The 17,839-nt window shown below is 42.7% G+C and overlaps 1 protein-coding gene across 2 annotated transcripts in view; it reads left to right on the forward strand.

Annotated features, from left to right (window-relative positions):
• Window positions 1-17,086, forward strand: part of ZDHHC3 (zDHHC palmitoyltransferase 3) — an 85,662-nt gene extending 68,576 nt beyond the window's left edge. For both annotated transcript variants that reach the window (XM_083188556.1, XM_083188555.1), the window contains one exon: window positions 12,476-17,086. In XM_083188556.1, the coding sequence (XP_083044682.1) occupies window positions 12,476-12,739 (264 nt within the window). In that variant the 3' untranslated portion in view covers window positions 12,740-17,086. The remainder of the gene's footprint in view (window positions 1-12,475) is intronic.
• The last annotated feature ends 753 nt before the right edge of the window (window positions 17,087-17,839 follow it).

The following is a 17,839-nucleotide window of genomic DNA, read 5'->3' on the forward strand; positions in this document are numbered from 1 at the left end:
GGCTGGTACATTACTTTTTTCCACTTTATCACTCAAGGCTTAGTACATCTGCCCTTCTCGGAAATGAGATTCAGCATCACCTATATCCCCTTGGTTTCTTACCTGTTTTTCATCCTGGCCCTGCTCTATGACAGTGGTTCTTAAACTCAGTCCTCAGTCCCCCAAACATCTCCCGTTTTCCTGGTCACCCGACAGGTGCACTCATTACTGAATGACACATTTGAAAAGATCCAAAGGTGGAGCTAATTACTGTCAGGAGACATGCTAAACATGCACTGCGTGGGGTCCTTAGGACCGACTTTGAGAACCTGTGCTCAGAAGGCAGGAGTTATTTGTATTACAGGAATATACACTTTCAATTTATTTTTCATATGCTGTGTATAGATATAAATATATACATGTATATTCAGAACACATTCCATTCATGCTGCAGGATATTTTTTTATTCTATTTTGCAATAAATTGTACCATATGTATTTTTTTTTATAATTAACTTTAGGTTTTAGAGATTATACAGGTTTTGATTTATCACAAGATGTGGCAAAGGCCTTCATAATTGGGCTTCCCGTGTTTTATAAAACAATGGAACAGATTATTTCATTTGAAAACGTTTCCTGTTTATGTAAAGATGTGAACAGAACACTGCATCTCATTTAGTCCTGTACAAATATATGCCTCCTTACTGAAAATAAAAATAATGCAATAAAGTTTTCCAAGAAACTATGTGAATCCTCTGTTTTGATTTGTATCTTTAAAGCACTGCTACTGAACCGTTCCCTTCTATTACCTAATAACCACTTCACTATTGTAAACTTTATTTGTATTACCATTAAAAATAATTTGGACACAAGTACAAACAGTCGCCACCGCCTGCGGTGTGTTTCTGGTGACCCGCATCGGGGACCCACCGCAACTGCATGCGGTTCGAGTCCGGGTCCACGGCACATGCCACACACATCAGGGGGCCAGGCTAGAAGCGCTCAAGATGCTATTGTGGTGCCGGTCAGTTAGCGTACTGACCGGCAGAAGGAAACCTTAATTTGAAACTTGCGCCGCTGTACACAGCGCGCGCGGCTTCTGAACCCGGCGCCATCTTACCCATGAGGTTTCCACGGATCTTCTCCGAGCCTGTGCAGCCGCAGCAGACTGATCCAGCGCTTCACCTCACCACTCTCAAACACTGTAAGTGCTCTTGCATTGCGGGTGGAGGTGTTTACGATGGTGGGGCAGGCTAATCTGGGGATTGGGGACTCCTCTCCTCTGCTTAACTTCTGTTTAAACTTGTAAGTGTGGTGTGCAAGCATGGCTGGTAAAGGGACCTCTCCTAAGGCATCCCAAAAGCAATTATTTTGCAAAAAATGTGAGGAGCCTTTTACTCCCCACACAAAGGGAGTTAATCTCTGCAGCACTTGCTATGATAGTGTGCATAGTACACAAGTGCGCACCCCAGCACCTGCCTCTGCAGAAGGGGATAGCTTGTTTTCTGTTATGTCAGCTTTGGCTGCTGAATTAACTCAATCACGCAGGGACAGAGAATTGTTTCAGGCTCACCTCGCTTACCTTAACACAGTAGAGCCACCTTGGGCCAGGGCTCTGGTTACCTCGGTGGATCCTTTAGTTCAAGCTGTTAACCCCATTCCCAGGAGTCTCTCCTTCCTAAAAAGAGGACTGTGCCTCTGTTATTACATTCTGGTGAGTCAGCAGGAGAGGAAGATTTTTTTGAGAAAGACCAAATGCCTGCGGAAGACACAGAGAGTGATCCCTCAGGGGATTCTCAGGGTATAGAGGCCCGGATAAAAACTGTGCGGATTACCCTTGACATGGTGGACACAGTGGCTCCAGTGCAAGTCTCCTCTCTGTTTGGTAGACAGAAGAAAACTTCTGTCACATTTCCTGTTTCATAAGAACTAGAGTCTCCATTGCTAAAAGTCCAGACAAAGGCCCTTATTCTGGTTGGTGCGGTAATATCCGCGTGCGTTCGTGCCGCCGATGTTTTGTGTCTGTGCATGTGCAGAGGCGTCTCTGCGCATGTGCGAGCGGGACGCACGGCCACATTCCGCATGAAATGTGTACACTACGAACGGGGTGGAGAGGGGTGTGAAGGGCTGTTTGGGCTCATTACCATATGTTTACACCCCGCGTTTCATGGGCGTTCCCATGCAAACGCTGGGCGTACGTCTGTGACCATCGAATGATGGGGGAGGTTCCCTGAGATGGAGGAGGTGTATTCATGAGAAATACACGTGTGGTCCGTTCGGACAGCTTCTTACCGCGTTCGGACGGAGTTGGCGATCCGTATGGAAGGCGGGGTTTAGGACGCACGGTGCTGGCCGCATATTCGGATCCGGCCGCACCGATCAGAATAAGGGCCAAAGCTCCAACTGTCTAAACGGCTAAAATATTATTATCCTTTTCCTCTAGATTGCCATATTAAATGGGAAGCTCCTCCCACAGCAGACATTTCTGTGTCTCGCTTGTCAAAAAAAAGTCTACCCTTCCAGTACCAGGGGCAGTGACTTTAAAAGATTCTTCAGATCATAGGTTGGAAACCTTGCTGAAAATCTATGTTACCGCAGGCGTTTTTACGCCCTACCTTGGTAGCATCCATGGTTAAAAAGGCTATGAAAAAAATGGCAGCTTATTACAGCTATTCAGGGAAACCAGCCTAGATCTGAAATGCTTGTCCTAGCTGAACATATATGGGAATCTGCAGCCTATTTAGACAAGGCCTCCCTAGACGCATCTGAATTGGCTGCAAAAATATCTGCTTCTTCTATTACTGCTAGACGCACCCTTTGGCTTGGGTCATGGCAGGCAGAAGCTGAGATTAAAAAGGCAGTGGAGGCCCTTCCCTACTCAGGGGACTCTCTTTTTGGTCCGGAGCTGTATAAGCTCATTGCACAGGCAACTGGGGGTAAATCCCCATTTTTACCCTCAGCTCCTCCCCCTCCAAAGCGTACCTTTACAGGGCCGTCCTTTCGGTAATTTCGTGGCTCCTCTAAGTTTAGGGGATAGTCCAGAGGATCTTTTGCCTCCACAAGAGGAAGAGGTGCTCCTACCTCCTCCCTGTCTTCCACAGCTGCAGCCCGCCACACAGATGCCAAACCCACAAACAAACCTGTGGCATGACGGGCTCCCGTCCTACCTCGGGGACCCCAGAGTAGGTGCTTGTCTTTTGGAATTTCAAACACAATGGTTATTGGAAAAACAACAATTAGCCCGAAGGCTAGAATAGAAATAGGTAATATGTATCCAAGATCCCCTGTTGCTATACACTTTTGCAGCCCCTTGTTAGAGGATGTGTACCTCAAACAAAGCAGGGAATGGATAAAGCTCATGCAGTTTGCACCAACAGGAGCTTCCAAGGGGCGCAGTTGTGTTCTAGCACAATAATGAGTCAGTTATTTCAAAAGATCAATATTTTTTATTTTTTTTTAAAAAGTAATAACAATATCCAAAAAGCGAAGTGCACTTCAAGATTAAAACAAGGCAATACAAGACTTACAACATAGAGACAACAGAGGCTACTAAAGATTCTATATCCAATATGAGGCTTAAATTAATCTGGCATCCTTTTTAAGAACAAGCATCTGCAGCATATACATAGTTACCAGTCCCGTAGTAATGAGAATGCCTGCTGTTAAGGGAGCTCCAAACTCATATGGACAGTCCAACCTCTGATTCAATGGAGGTATTCCCCAGATGTAAGGGGGACAAGGAGGGGATTCCTCAGATATCCAGCAGTGGCCTTTTAGGCGGAGAAACGCGTTTTGTTGCTGTGCCAGAGACCCTGCACCTGCATGTACACCTACACCCAGAGATTGCTGTGAGAAGTGCCGGAGGAAAAGCCTTATAAACAGAGAAAAAGGAAAAACGGCCACTGCTGGATATCTGAGGAATCCCCTCCTTGTCCCCCTTACATCTGGGGAATACCTCCATTGAATCAGAGGTTGGACTGTCCATATAAGGAGTTTGGAGCTCCCTTAACAGCAGGCATTCTCATTACTACGGGACTGGTAACTATGTATATGCTGCAGATGCTTGTTCTTAAAAAGGATGCCAGATTAATTTAAGCCTCATATTGGATATAGAATCTTTAGTAGCCTCTGTTGTCTCTATGTTGTAAGTCTTGTATTGCCTTGTTTTAATCTTGAAGTGCACTTCGCTTTTTGGATATTGTTATTACTTTTTTTAAAAAAATAAAAAATATTGATCTTTTGAAATAACTGACTCATTATTGTGCTAGAACACAACTGCGCCCCTTGGAAGCTCCTGTTGGTGCAAACTGCATGAGCTTTATCCATTCCCTACAATGGTTATTGACTTGCAATGACACCTGGATTCTGAAAATTCTCATCAAAGGTTACAGTCTGGAATTTGTATTACCACCACCGACGTTTTTTTACAACAGCTCTGCCAGCAAATCCAGATGAACAGCTCATCTCCCTTGCAGCAATAGACAAATTAATACAAGCAAGGGTTATCATTCTGGTTCTGGAAGGTCTTCGGGGGACGAGCTTCTATTCAAGTCTTTTTGTCATCCCGAAGCCAGACGGTTCAGTACAACTAATTTTAAACCTGAAAAACTTAAACGACTTAGTTTACACGAAATTCAAAATGGAGTCCTTGCGGTCAGTAATTGCAAGTCTAGAGCCAGCGGAATTCCTTATATCGCTAGATATAAAAGATGCCTACCTGCATGTTCCCATGTGGGACCAGCATCAGAAATTTTCCGATTTGCAGTGCGGGACAGGCACTTCTGATTTCGGGCCCTCCCCTTTGGTCTCTCCTCTGATCCTTGGATCTATACCAAAGTGATGGCCTACATGATGGCAACATTGAGGTTACAGGGAATCTCAATCGTCCCCTACCTCCACAACCTTTTGATAAAAGCGTCTTCAACAGCGCAATTACAACAACATGCGCATCAGACCTGCCAATTCCTCATCCGACACGGATGGATCCTGAACTTCAGGAAATCTCAACTGTTACCCTCTCAGAAACTGTTGTTTCTAGGATTAATCCTAGATACGGTTTAGAAAAGGTTTTTTTCTGCCTCTAGACAAGATTCAGTCCTTGCAGGAATTGGTCAGACAGGTTCTACGGGAGTACAATGTATCGGTTCATCTCTGCACTCGGCTCATAGGAAAAATGGTGGCATCTTTCGAATCCATTCCATTTGGTCGGTTCCATTCAAGGACCTTCCACCTAGACGTCCTAAAACAGTGGTCAGGGTCACATCTTCACTTACAAAGGTTGCTGGTGCTGGCACCAGAAACCCGATTGTCACTTTAATGGTGGCTAAACACCAAAAATCTTTCACAAGGCCACAGCTTTGCAACTTGGGAATGGACGATACTGACAACGGATGCCAGCCTCAGGGGCTGGGGAGCGGTGGCCTTTCAACACCATTTCCAGGGTCGTTGGTCATATCAAGAGGCCAGATTACCCATCAATATCCTGGAGCTCCGGGCGTTCCATCTCGCATTGAGACAAGCGCATTCCCTGCTCCAAGGCAAAGTGGTCAGGATTCAATCCGACAATGCTACGGCTGTAGCATATATCAATAACCAGGGTGTAACCCGCAGCAGACAAGTCAAGTGCGGACAATTCTTGCTAAGGCAGAGCATCATGCAGCCAATCTTTCAGCCATATTCATCCCGGTTCAAAATAAGAAGAGGGTATGCAGCGCTCTTTTAATGATGCAGTCAAATTGTAATACAAAACATATTTATTGATAATAAAATATATAAATAAAAATATTGTGTGGCAATATTAATATGAATAATGAAATAAAAGAAAGGGTATAGCATATGGACCTGTCAATGAGAATATATAATATAACCTGCTCTGGTCACTCAGTCCCAGCACGATTGGAGAAGGAAGATGTGTGGAGTCCAATTTATATAGTCCCAGTTTGCTGCTGGAGGTGTCCCGGTCCTTTTTGGAGGACTAAGTGGCTTTGGGGATCCTCTCTAAAGTGCGGCTGTACTTGTTTAGGAAATGGTACTCCAATTTGTAATCTCCATAAGGTTCTCTGGAGATGTCCCAGTCCGTGAGGACTACAGTGATGTGGGGATCCTCTCTAAAGTGCGTTTGTGCTTGGAAGATAATTTTCCCAATTGATGGGAATAAAGTGCAAGTCCAGATGCGTATGCAGGAAGGTAGTGACAGGTCTCAGACAAGTCCCTGGAAAAACACCAACGTGTTTCGCTGTCACTCCAAGGACAGCTTTTTCATATCATCCGGGGTGTAGAGAACTGGGAGGCAGATTACCTCAGCCGCCAGGCTTCTCAGACGAATCAAACGGGAGAAAACATTGGTCATTCTGGTAGCACCAGATTGGCCTCGCAGGCCATGGTACTCAGATCTCCGTAAACTTCTAGCGGACGAGCCATGGAGTCTCCCACTACGAGAAGACCTGCTTCATCAGGGACCGTGCGTGTACCCTGACTTAAAACGGCTAAGTTTAACGCCGTGGATGTTGAGTCTGACTTGTTAAAAAGGAGGGGTATTCCCAAATCTGTTATACCAACTTTGTTGAAGGCCCATAAGGGGGTCACCTCTGCTCATTTCCACCAGATATGGAAGTCTTATGTGGGGTGGTTTGGGAAGAGAAAAATGCCTACTGCAGTGTTCAATTTCAGCGGTCTTCTTCGTTTCTTACAGGCGGGCTTCTCAGCAGGCCTTCGTTTGGGATCTCTAAAAGTTCAGATTTCTGCCTGATCAGTCTTTTTCCATCGCAAACTGGCATTATTATCAGAAGTACAAATGTTCACTAAAGGAGTACTAAGAATTCAGCAGCCAATGGTGGCTCCCACTGCACCTTGGGAATTATTTTTAGTTCTTGATTTTCTCCGGTCAGATGGTTTTGAACTGGTGGAATCTATCGACTTACGACTACTCACTGAAGGGTTTCAGAATTGGGAGCGCTTTCGTGTCGCTCTCCATTTTTGATTTTCCATGAAAATAGAGCTGAACTTAAAACTTAATTGGATTTTTTGCCGAAAGTTGTTTCGGCCTACCACATAAATCAGCCAATTGTGGTTCCCTCTTTCTCAAGTGAAGACAAGGCTTTGGATGTGGTTTGAGTTCTGCGCACATATGTTGACAGAACTGAATCCATAAGGAAATCTGATTCACTTTTTGTACTCTATGATGCTCAGAAGAGAGGCTGGCCAGCTTCACAGCAGACACTGGCCCAGTGGATTTGTCTCACAATCAAACAAGCATATACAGTATGGCCGCACAAAAGCCGCTGTCTACTTCAATTTCAGTGCATTCCACTCATTCCGTGGGTCCATCGTGGGCTGCGGCGAGAAGGGTTTCACTGTCTCATCTGTGTAGAGCACTTGGTCAAGCTCTAACACATTCCTTTGTTTCTACAGGTTTGACACCTTTGCGACCTCAGCTATTCGCTTTGGTCGTGTGGAGTTGCAGGGCTCTCAGCGCTCTCCCACCCGTGGGGGTAGCTTTGGGATGTCCCCAATGTAATAGCAGACGTCAGTGTCCCCTGTGAAGGTAGGAGAAGACAGAAACAGCAGGTAAGATCACACACACACAGTGTAATCATCCACCCTGCATGCAGTTGTTACATATTGCAGCGCTGGGTGGGCGGTCAGTGTCCCATGTGAACTGGGAGAAAAGGAATTATTGGTAAGTACCAAATTACTATTTTTTTTTTTTTTACAAATTCAACCACATTAGAACTTCGGACCAATGTTTATTTATTTTTGAACACCGTTTTTATCTGGCAATCAATAGTTACTACTGTATTTTTTGCACCATTATTCCCACGCCCACTGCCAACAGAGATGTAAAATGAATCATGTAAAAGTAGAGCAACAAATGCCAGCATGCTCAGACATGAAGGAAGCAAGGAAAAAAACAATGCCAATCCAGACATATATAATAACGTTTTTTACTTATTAATAATAAACCATACAATTTACAACAATCACCGTCCGGTAATTCTCTCTTTTTTAGAGTATTACCGGCTGGTGATTGTTGTAAATTGTATGGTTTATTATTAATATTTAAAAAACGTTATTATATATCTCTGGATTGGCTCTGTTTTTTTCCTTGCTTTCTGTTTTCAATTCAAGGGGTGGAGTACTCCCTTTTTTAAAGAACAGCAGCAGATTCGAAGTGTATAGATCTGCGCTGTCATCCACTTTCTCCAGAAATGAAGGGCCTGCTGGCACCTGTAGTCCATCTGTAAACAAAAACTTAAAATGATAGTACTCGAGGAATTATTTTCTATTGTAAACATTTTCTTTTCTGTTACAGATCATTGTAATCTGTGCAGGGCCTATGTATGGCTTTGCCATTGATTTTTAAGTTCTGGTTACTTCTAGCATTTAAATTTGCAAAGTGACATCAACAAAGTTTCAATTGAAGCTGAAACCCGACAGATAATGATAATTTACCTTTCTTAACTTTACCACAAGCATCTTTTTGTAAATTAAAATATTTAAATATCAATCTTAAATAATAATATAACTTTTTTTTGTTTTTTTACTTATTTTTGACTACTTTGGCAAGTTTTCAATGCTAAGCTATCCCATTCCGCTCATACAGTTAAACCAGTGATTGTACAGTGCCCACCTTGGCTTTTTACCTTTTTTGTTACATTACTACCTGTAATTTACAGTAAATGTTTTATTAATCTGAAGTGTATGTGATGGATCTACACAAAATAGTCTAAATTGGTGAAGAGAAATTAGAAAAATATATATTAAAAAATTAATTTATAAAAATCTGAAAATTACATTTAAAAGAGCACGACTTTATAAAAGAGTGGCCAGAAATAAAGCTATTACTTAGTGTTAAAAATTAGAAGGCACATTTTGAGTTTACCAAAAGACATGTGGGCAACTCTTCAAATGTATAGAGGAAGGTGCTCTGGTCAGATGAGACTACAATTGAACTTTTTGGACACCAAGGAAAATGCTATGTCTGGCACAAACCCAACACATCCCATCACCCCATTCCCATATTAAAACATAATGGCAGCATCATGTTGTAGGGATGTTTTTCAGCACCAGGGACTGGGAAACTGATTTGAGTCAAGGGATGATGGATAATGCTAAATAAGGGATATTTTTTGAGCAAAACCTGTTTCAGTCTGCCTGTGATTTGAGACTGGGGCAGAGGTTCAGCTTCCTACAGGACAATGGCCCAAAGCATACTGGTAAAGGAACACTGGATTGTTTTAAGGGGAAACATTTAAATATGAATGACTGCGCTACACTTAAATATACAATTAATTCATTAGTATTTGGTACTAGCACCTTGTACTAATTAATTGTATGTTTGTGTATAGCTCACTCATTCACCTTCTTTATCTGTATCTTTTGGGGTTGGGATCGTTTGGTCTACAGTAAGTTGGTTGACATGGGTCTAGGTCGACACAAGCAATAAGTCGACAGAAAGGTCGACATGGGGTGTTTCACTGTTTTTTGACCCAAATGTCGACACAGTAAACATGGACACAGTTTCCAATGCACCGTATCCCTTCGCTTGTGATGCTTCGGGCATGGTGCCTCGCTGTGCTCTGCACACTATTTTATACTCCCACCACGCCCTAGTGGATGGTAGGGCATGAAAGACCGCCTGTCGGCACATGTTGGATCAATAAACAGTGGAAAACACCATGTTGACAAATTGACTGTCGACCTAGACACTGTCAACCTAATGACCTGTCGACCTAGACCCATGTTGACTTAGAACCATGTCGACCTATCCCCGAGTCAACCCAACGCTTGTCGACCAACTTGCTGTAGACCCAATGACTGTATCCCATATTTTGTTGGGCAGTGACATCATCCTTATTTTCGCACTGCAGCTTGACAAAACCGCTCTACACCCTGCACCTCTATCTTATAACTTGTTATCAGCCCCCTTCTCCAAAACATTTAAATGTGTTGAAATGGCCTAGTCAAAGCCCAGATCTCAATCCAATTGAGAATCTGTGGTCAGATTTGAAGATTGCCGTTCACAAGCGGAAACATCCAACAAGAAGGAGCTGGAGCCGTTTTGCCTTGAGCAATGGGCAAAAATCCCAGTGGCAAGCTCATAAAGACTTATCCAAAGCGACTTGCAGGTGTAATTGCTGCAAAAGGTGGCTCTACAACAGGGGTGGGGAACCTTTTTTGTGCCAAGGGCCATTTGTATGGGGGAAAAAAATCCTTCGGGGGGCCATATGTAAAAATTTCTCTTACAAATTGTCCTGCTGCAGCCCTCTTGCGCTTCGGCGGCTGCCGCTGTATAGGACTGACAGTCTCCGGCTGCTGTTGATTAAGAGGAATCTCCCAAGAACTATTGACCTCTCACGAGAATTCCCCTGTTGATTCCCGCCAAAGCCGATGGGCGGGCCACTCAGACCGGCTACGGGGGCCACATATGGCCCCCGGGCCTGAGGTTCCCCACCCCTGCTCTATAAAGTACTGACTTTAGTGGGGTGAATAGTTATGCACCCTGAAGTTTTCTGTTATTTTGTCCTATTTGTTGCTTGCTTCACAATAAAAAAAAATCACATCTTCAAAGTTGTGGGCATGTTCTGTGAATGAAATTATGCAAACCTTCAACAATCCATTTTAAATCCAGGTTGTGAGGGAACAAACATGAAAAATGCCAAGGGGGCGAATACTTTTGCAAGGCACTGTAATGTACAAAGGTTTATTGTGATTGTTTTAAAGTAATTGAACTTCCATGTATTGTTCTGTAAAAGTCTACTTTAATGCTTTCTAAAAATAAAATAAATGCAACTAAAATCCGGTTTTACACAGCCAGGCATTGTAAAACCAAATAAAGTCTGCAATGCCATAATAATAGGTTTTTACATTTGTTATTTTTACTGCGTTCTGGATCAAAAATGTAAAAAAAATCTACTTTATTCACCACTTTTTTAATTTAGGCTTTTCTGCTGTTCTCCTAAATATTTGCTTGGTTTAGCTCGTACCTGCCTACTGTACTTTTATAAAGGCATTTCCAGGAGATTGTAAAAGCAATCGTTAAAGGGTAATGAATGGCTTAAGGATTGTATATCTGTAGGACCTGCAGTATTTGTTCATAAGGGTCATGTGTTGTGTTCTACTCAGGAGAGGTTCAATATAAGTGGCCATGAGAAACCTGGCAGGGCTCGCACTTCCGGCTTTGCCATTCCAATCGGAGTCCACGTAGAATGTAAAGCATGGAAAAGTCCAAAAATGAAAAAGAAAAAAATAGTAAAAAACCTGTGCTGACATTATCATGTGTCCACCATTGCCATGTCGATTCTTGCTTGTGTCAACCTAGTGTATGTAGACACATTGACTGTTGACCTAGACCAGGGCTTGACAGAACCTGGGCTCCAGGTCACCACGGCGACCAGATTCTGCTTCCTGGCGACCAGTTTTTTGCAAGGCAGGGAGGAAGCAGAATCTGGTCAGATCAGTGGCAGCGGTGTCCGATCCCCATTTCCCCCTTCTGTCAGACTAGCACGGCCCGCAGCACATGTCACCCGAATCCCCCGTCAGACCAGCGCAGCACGGCCCGCATTGCTTGACCCCTTTCAACTTCCCCTCCTATGAGACCTGCAGTGCCCAACCCCCATCTCCCCCTCCTGTTAAACCAGCGGCTACCTACTTCTCATACAGGAGCTTTGCCTCCTTCACACCCTGTCAAAAGTCCCACATCAGGATGCGGGTCTTCCCCCGGCCCCACATCCACTCGGCCGGGGCACCATTGAGCCAGTGCAGTACCACTGCTTCTTGCTGCTGGACGAGAGGGGGCAGCACGGCTTCCAAAATGCAACCCCTGGCAAAGAGCATGTTACACCTGTCATCATGCATGAAACCCGTAGCAATGAGCATGTACGTAAGACGTGTGGTATTATATGTAATTGATATTCCATTGTTATGTAGAACGTGTAATGGACATTACAGTGTTTCGTATATGTAATGGGCATTATGGCATGTGGTATAATATGTAATAGGTATTACGGTGTGTGACATGTGTAATAGGTATTACAGTGTAAATTTTTGGTGCGCACCTTCAACATGCACTTCCTCTATTTTTATTTTGTCTGGCTCCTACACTTTCATCCTGGCTCCTAGATTTTGAATAAAATTGTTGAGCCCTGACCTGGACAGTATCGACCTTTCGGACACCGAAAATTAATGTGGACATAGGAATCACAGGGCATTATAACCAATGGCCCGTATGATCTCATTTGCATGTATAATCTCTGATTTCTTTTTTTTTTTTTCAAGTATATAACAGCTACTTATTGTGAATAAGGTGCAACCAGGGAGAAATCCACTTTATCAGGGAGACTCCTTGGCATTCAGGGAGAGTTGGCAAGTATGATTTAGCTTAATTTGTGTTTTAGCAAAGTCTAATATATTGCACCGTTATAAATGACTCTGGATAGGAGAAAAGTTTAAGCTGTGTGTACAGTACATAAAACATCTGCCTGTCTTCTCATCTTCAGGGAATTGAACGGCTGAAGAAGGAGAATCCAACTCGGGAAAAGACCAGTAGATGGGAAGCGCTGAAGCAAGCGTTTGGTGGCGGTTTCTCCCCTTCGTGGTTCAGCCCTTTTGCAGGAACACTGTACCAAAAGGTTCCATCAGATATTGAGACTGGCACACTGGGGAAGGACAGTGAAATAGTCACAGGAAGGTTGGTCGGAAACGTGGAAGTCATTGAAATTGGAAGTGTAGTGGGACCAATTCAAGGATGCACCAATACATAAAAAGAAACAAAGGCAGCATTGTGTCTTTTTCATCACAAACTACTGTGCATATATAAGGATGGGTGTTTTATAATGGTAAAAAAGTTAAATTGTTCACATTAACATCACCTTTAGTTGACTTTAATGTACTGGATTTTATTGCATTTAACAGTTTAAATATTTTGCTAAATGCATTGTTTCATCCTTCTGGTTTCCTTCAGTGCCTTTCACCAAGGCAGTTAGATCACCCAGGCAAAGTTTCCAACACATTACTGCTGTACCTCAGTGACTGTACAGGCAAAGAAATGTGTCAGGATTATATAAATGCTTTGGTGGTAACCATTTCATAATGGGGGGAAGGGGGGGGGGGGTCTAGGATGGATGATTTTATTTTAACAGCTTGAAACTTTAATACTTGACCGCTGTTGTGCACATTCACAATCCACTCGGTTATCGAATGACTGCACATGTGTATGGATCGTAGCACGCATGCGTGATCGGAAATAGCAACAGAAATAGTGTTGCTGTCAGTCAAATCCCCTCGCAATTTGACTGACAGGAAGCCGCCATTTGGGGGGTGGTAACCATCTGTCTTCTGGGAGCGTCAAAATATGCTGGCGAGTTTTAAGGGAGGGTCTGTGACGTCAGCACCTGCCCCAATCAGCTTGTATCTGTCGCAGAGTTGTGGAAGGGCCAGAGTTATGCCTACTTGCACAGACTGGAAAAAATCATTTGATGGTTCCGAAATTGCGAATGGACTTGCAGGTGAATAGGGAATAGTGATATTTGACAATTCACTTGCAGATTTGCACAGGGCACGGGTTTTGTTTGTCTGGGGGATGGCTATCTACTCGCAGTGATCTGCAACTTTGCAGATCCGTGATTGTGTGTGAATCAGGCCCCATGTACAGTACAGTGCCTTTACCAGTTCATACATTCATGTGTAACCATTTCATCTTATGCCTTACCCTCACTGGAAACATCCACAAGCATTGGAAATCCTGGATAATCTCTAACTGGAATAATCTTATTTTAATTGGGGGTTTCTATGAGACTAGCTCATAACTAGAATTTAAATGCAATATAAACTCTGCAGTTAATGTTTCATAATGTTATTTATTCATACATTTATGTTTACAACTAAAGCCTAATGGTGCCCACACACGCACTGATCCCAGCGGTGCGATGCTATGCGATGGGTGCGCGCTCCCGCGGCACCTCATCGCACAGTACAAAAAGTATGTGCTGCACATACTTTTTGTACTAACTTTTTATCGCATAGCATCGCATCACATGCACAACGCATGCACAAGGCATACGATGCGATGCTATGTGTGCTAGTTAAGCACAGAACGCATGCCGGGATCGATGCGTCTGTGGGCACCTTAAGACATAGGATAACATTGGAGTGAAAGTGGTAAATTAATGTGAAATTTACCAGATATTTTCTCTCTTGTTTCTCCATTGTATTTAATGACCTTAGTAGTTAGTCAGCATGGGCTAAACTGGGTACCTTAGGGGTATTAAGCTTTTGTGTGACATGTCTGTTTCAACCATCCCTGAACTTCATACATTATAAAACAAAATCGAATTTAGTTACTGGTTACACTGCTCATAAAACAATACACACATCCATTATTCATTTGGTTATTATGGGGTATATTCATTCATTTCCGACTGCTGCTGCTCACCCGGCCTGCGTAAGTGATGGGAGCAGGGCGCCGGGGAGCTGAAGGTTCTGCTGTTTGCCCGGACTGGGTATGCAATGGGAGGACCACGCCAGGTAAACAGCTGCTGCTGCTCACCCGGCGCTGTCCTCCCCGCCTCAATCCGACTTTTTTTAAAGTCAGATTGAGATTGATGGAAATGGGCCAAAACCTGTTGTGTTTGGCCCCATTTCTGACAAAAGCATGCAGATTAGAGCCTATTCCGCCAATCCACATGGTTTCCAACAGGTCAGAGCATTCCAACCTATTGGTAAATAAACAGAAAAATTGAATAGGTCCACTTGTGGATTAGACTAAGGAAAGTCTAAAGTACTTTTTCCAACCAAAAATGACAGTTTCCGACTCTAATTGAATACTGCCCTATATTATTAACCATAGTCTGCAAGTATGGATCTGCCAGTGACATCATTCTGTTCTTTTATTATTTTGTATTTTAATTCAAATTTGTCTTCCTGGCTATTCTCCAGTTATACATTCTAGTTATTACATCTGTTAGTGCACTGCTTTCTACATTTATACATTCTTGTTTCTACATCCTAGCTGCCTGCTATTAGTGCACATCTTTCTACATTTCTACATTCTAGTTATTACACCCTAGCTGCCTGCTATTAGTGCACAGCTTTCTACATTCTAGTTATTACATCCTAGCTGCCCGCTATTAGTGCACATCTTTCTACATTTCTACATTCTAGTTATTAGACTCTAGCTGCCTGCTATTAGTGCACAGCTTTCTACATTCTAGTAATTACATCCTAGCTGTGCGCTATTAGTGCACAGCTTTCTAGTTTTACATTCTAGTTTTTACATCCTAGCTGCCTGCTATTAGTGCACAGCTTTCTAGTTTTACATTCTAGTTTTTACATCCTAGCTGCCTGCTATTAGTGCACAGCTTTCTACATTTATACATTCTTGTTATTGCTCCCTAGCTGCCTGCTATTAGTGCACAGCTTTCTACATTTATACATTCTTGTTATTACACCCTAGCTGCCTGCTATTAGTGCACAGCTTTCTACATTTATACATTCTAGTTATTATTTCCTAGCTGCATGCTATAAGTGCACAGCTTTCTACAGTTATACATTCTAGTTATTACATCCTAGCTGCCCGCTATTAATGCACAACTTTCTACAGTTATTCATTCTAGTTATTACATCCTAGCTGCCCGCTATTAGTGCACAGCTTTATACAGTTATACATTCTAGTTATTACATCCTAGCTGCCCGCTATTAGTGCACAGCTTTCTACAGTTATACATTCTAGTTATTACATCCTAGCTGCCTGCTATTAGTGCACAGCTTTCTACATTTATACATTCTAGTTATTACATCTTAGCTGCCTGCTATTGGTGCACAGCTTTCTACAGTTATACATTCTAGATATTACACACTAGCTGCCTGCTATTAGTGCACAGTTTCTACAGTTATACATTCTAGTTATTACATCCTTACTGCCAGCTATTAGTGCACAGCTTTCTACAGTTATACATTCTATTTATTACATCCTAGCTGCTGGCTATTAGTGCACAGCTTTCTACACTTGTACATTCTAGTTATTATTTCCTAGCTGCTCGCTATAAGTGCACAGCTTTCTACAGTTATACATTCTAGTTATTACATCCTAGCTGCCCGCTATTAGTGCACAGCTTTCTACAGTTAAACATTCTAGTTATTACATCCTAGCTGCCCGCTATTAGAGCACAGCTTTCTACAGTTACTGTATACATTCTAGATTCTACATCCTAGCTGCCTGCTATTAGTGAACAGCTGTCTACATTTATATAATAAAACACTATTGTTTCTTAGGGGTTAAATTGCTTTAAGATCAATGGCAGACAATTTATGTTTTCTGATAAGATACATGTATATTAATGTTAATATTGAAGGAGTTCTATAAATTGTCTATAAATCTGAAGGCAGACTTTACAATTCTGTATATTGCTGTTATCTTTGTCTCACCAATAATCCCTATTTAACTTCTTAACTTCTTAAATTTTCTTAACTTACTACTGTGTGATATCTGCCTTACAGTACAGTGATTTAAAGGTTTGGGATGGGCATTGTGCACCTGTGGCATAATGTATATGGGGGAAAGATATGTCCAGAGGCTCCAGAATTATGTAAGGGCAGCAGAAGCAGATTTAGACCTCATGGGGCCATAGGCAAGATACCGATTTGGGGCCCTCATCCCTCCAGCAATCCATAGCATTATATTTATTGGCTGCTGATTGCAGCTGGCAATGATAGAGTACCTTGCCTCTGGAGAGGAGGCACATGGATGACAGTCACAAACCCATGAATTCACATGATAGATATACTTCTGTAGTGCTTCTCGCACAGTGTGGTCTACATATCAGCACTAAAACAAGTGTGTTGTTGAATTTTGGAACGGTAGTATTCTCCAATATGTATCATAACAAGTACTCGACGCGTTTCGTCTCTTTACGAGACTTCATCAGGGGTGCAGTACTTTTTATGAATCTTTAAAGATTCGGTACTTATGAAGTATCTGGGCGCCCGATTTTGTGATTGTATGCCTTACCTTAAGGCATACAATCAGATGCGATTCGACGCAATTTTTCTGCAAAATCGCATCGAAATCGCATGCGATTCGAAGCGATTTTGCATAGGATTCAATGTTAACAAGGTCCTGTTCATTTCCCCACTATCCAAGTGGGCATAGAGTTGATCTTATATAGCGTGGCGAGCGCAGCGAGCCACCGAGCCCGAAGCATGGCGAGCAGCCGTGGATTACTTAGAATGTTTTCCGCGTCCCCTCGCGGGACTTGCTGCGCTCGCCACGCTTCGGGCTCGGTGGCTCGCTGCGCTCGCCACGCTATATAAAATGAACTCTATGCCCACTTGGATAGTGGGGAAATGAACAGGACCTTGTTAACATTGAATCCTATGCAAAATCGCATCACATCACATGCGAATTCGATGCGATTTTCCGACCCGGTCACAAAATCGGGTGCCCAGATACTACATAAGTACCAAAGATACCAGAAATTGTTTGGAAAGTTGTAAACTTTTAACCAAATCAGTCATAGCATAAGTATCACTGTCATATGCATTTCTATCTATAGCCAGCCTTCTACTGGAAATAAATTGTGTTTTACCTCACACAAAGGGTGAAATTTATTAGGATGAGAGATTCAGAAAGTGAGAGATTTGGTAAAAAAAACTCCAGTTTTTTTAAAGCGGCAATCATTTACACTGCAACGCCAGTTTGATTTTGCTGTGTCAATGATTGCCGCTTTAAAAAAAACCTGGAGATTTCTTACCAAATCTCTCTTTCACCCAAAGTATCTATCCCTACAAGAGGTAAATGTAATGGTGGCAATGTTGTGGTACAGCATGTATACTTTCAGCAATATTGCAGGCACTTCAAAGTATTC

Source organism: Crinia signifera, chromosome 5 (genome assembly GCF_055691185.1).
Source record: "Crinia signifera chromosome 5, ASM5569118v1, whole genome shotgun sequence".
Taxonomy (NCBI): Eukaryota; Metazoa; Chordata; class Amphibia; order Anura; family Myobatrachidae; genus Crinia; species Crinia signifera.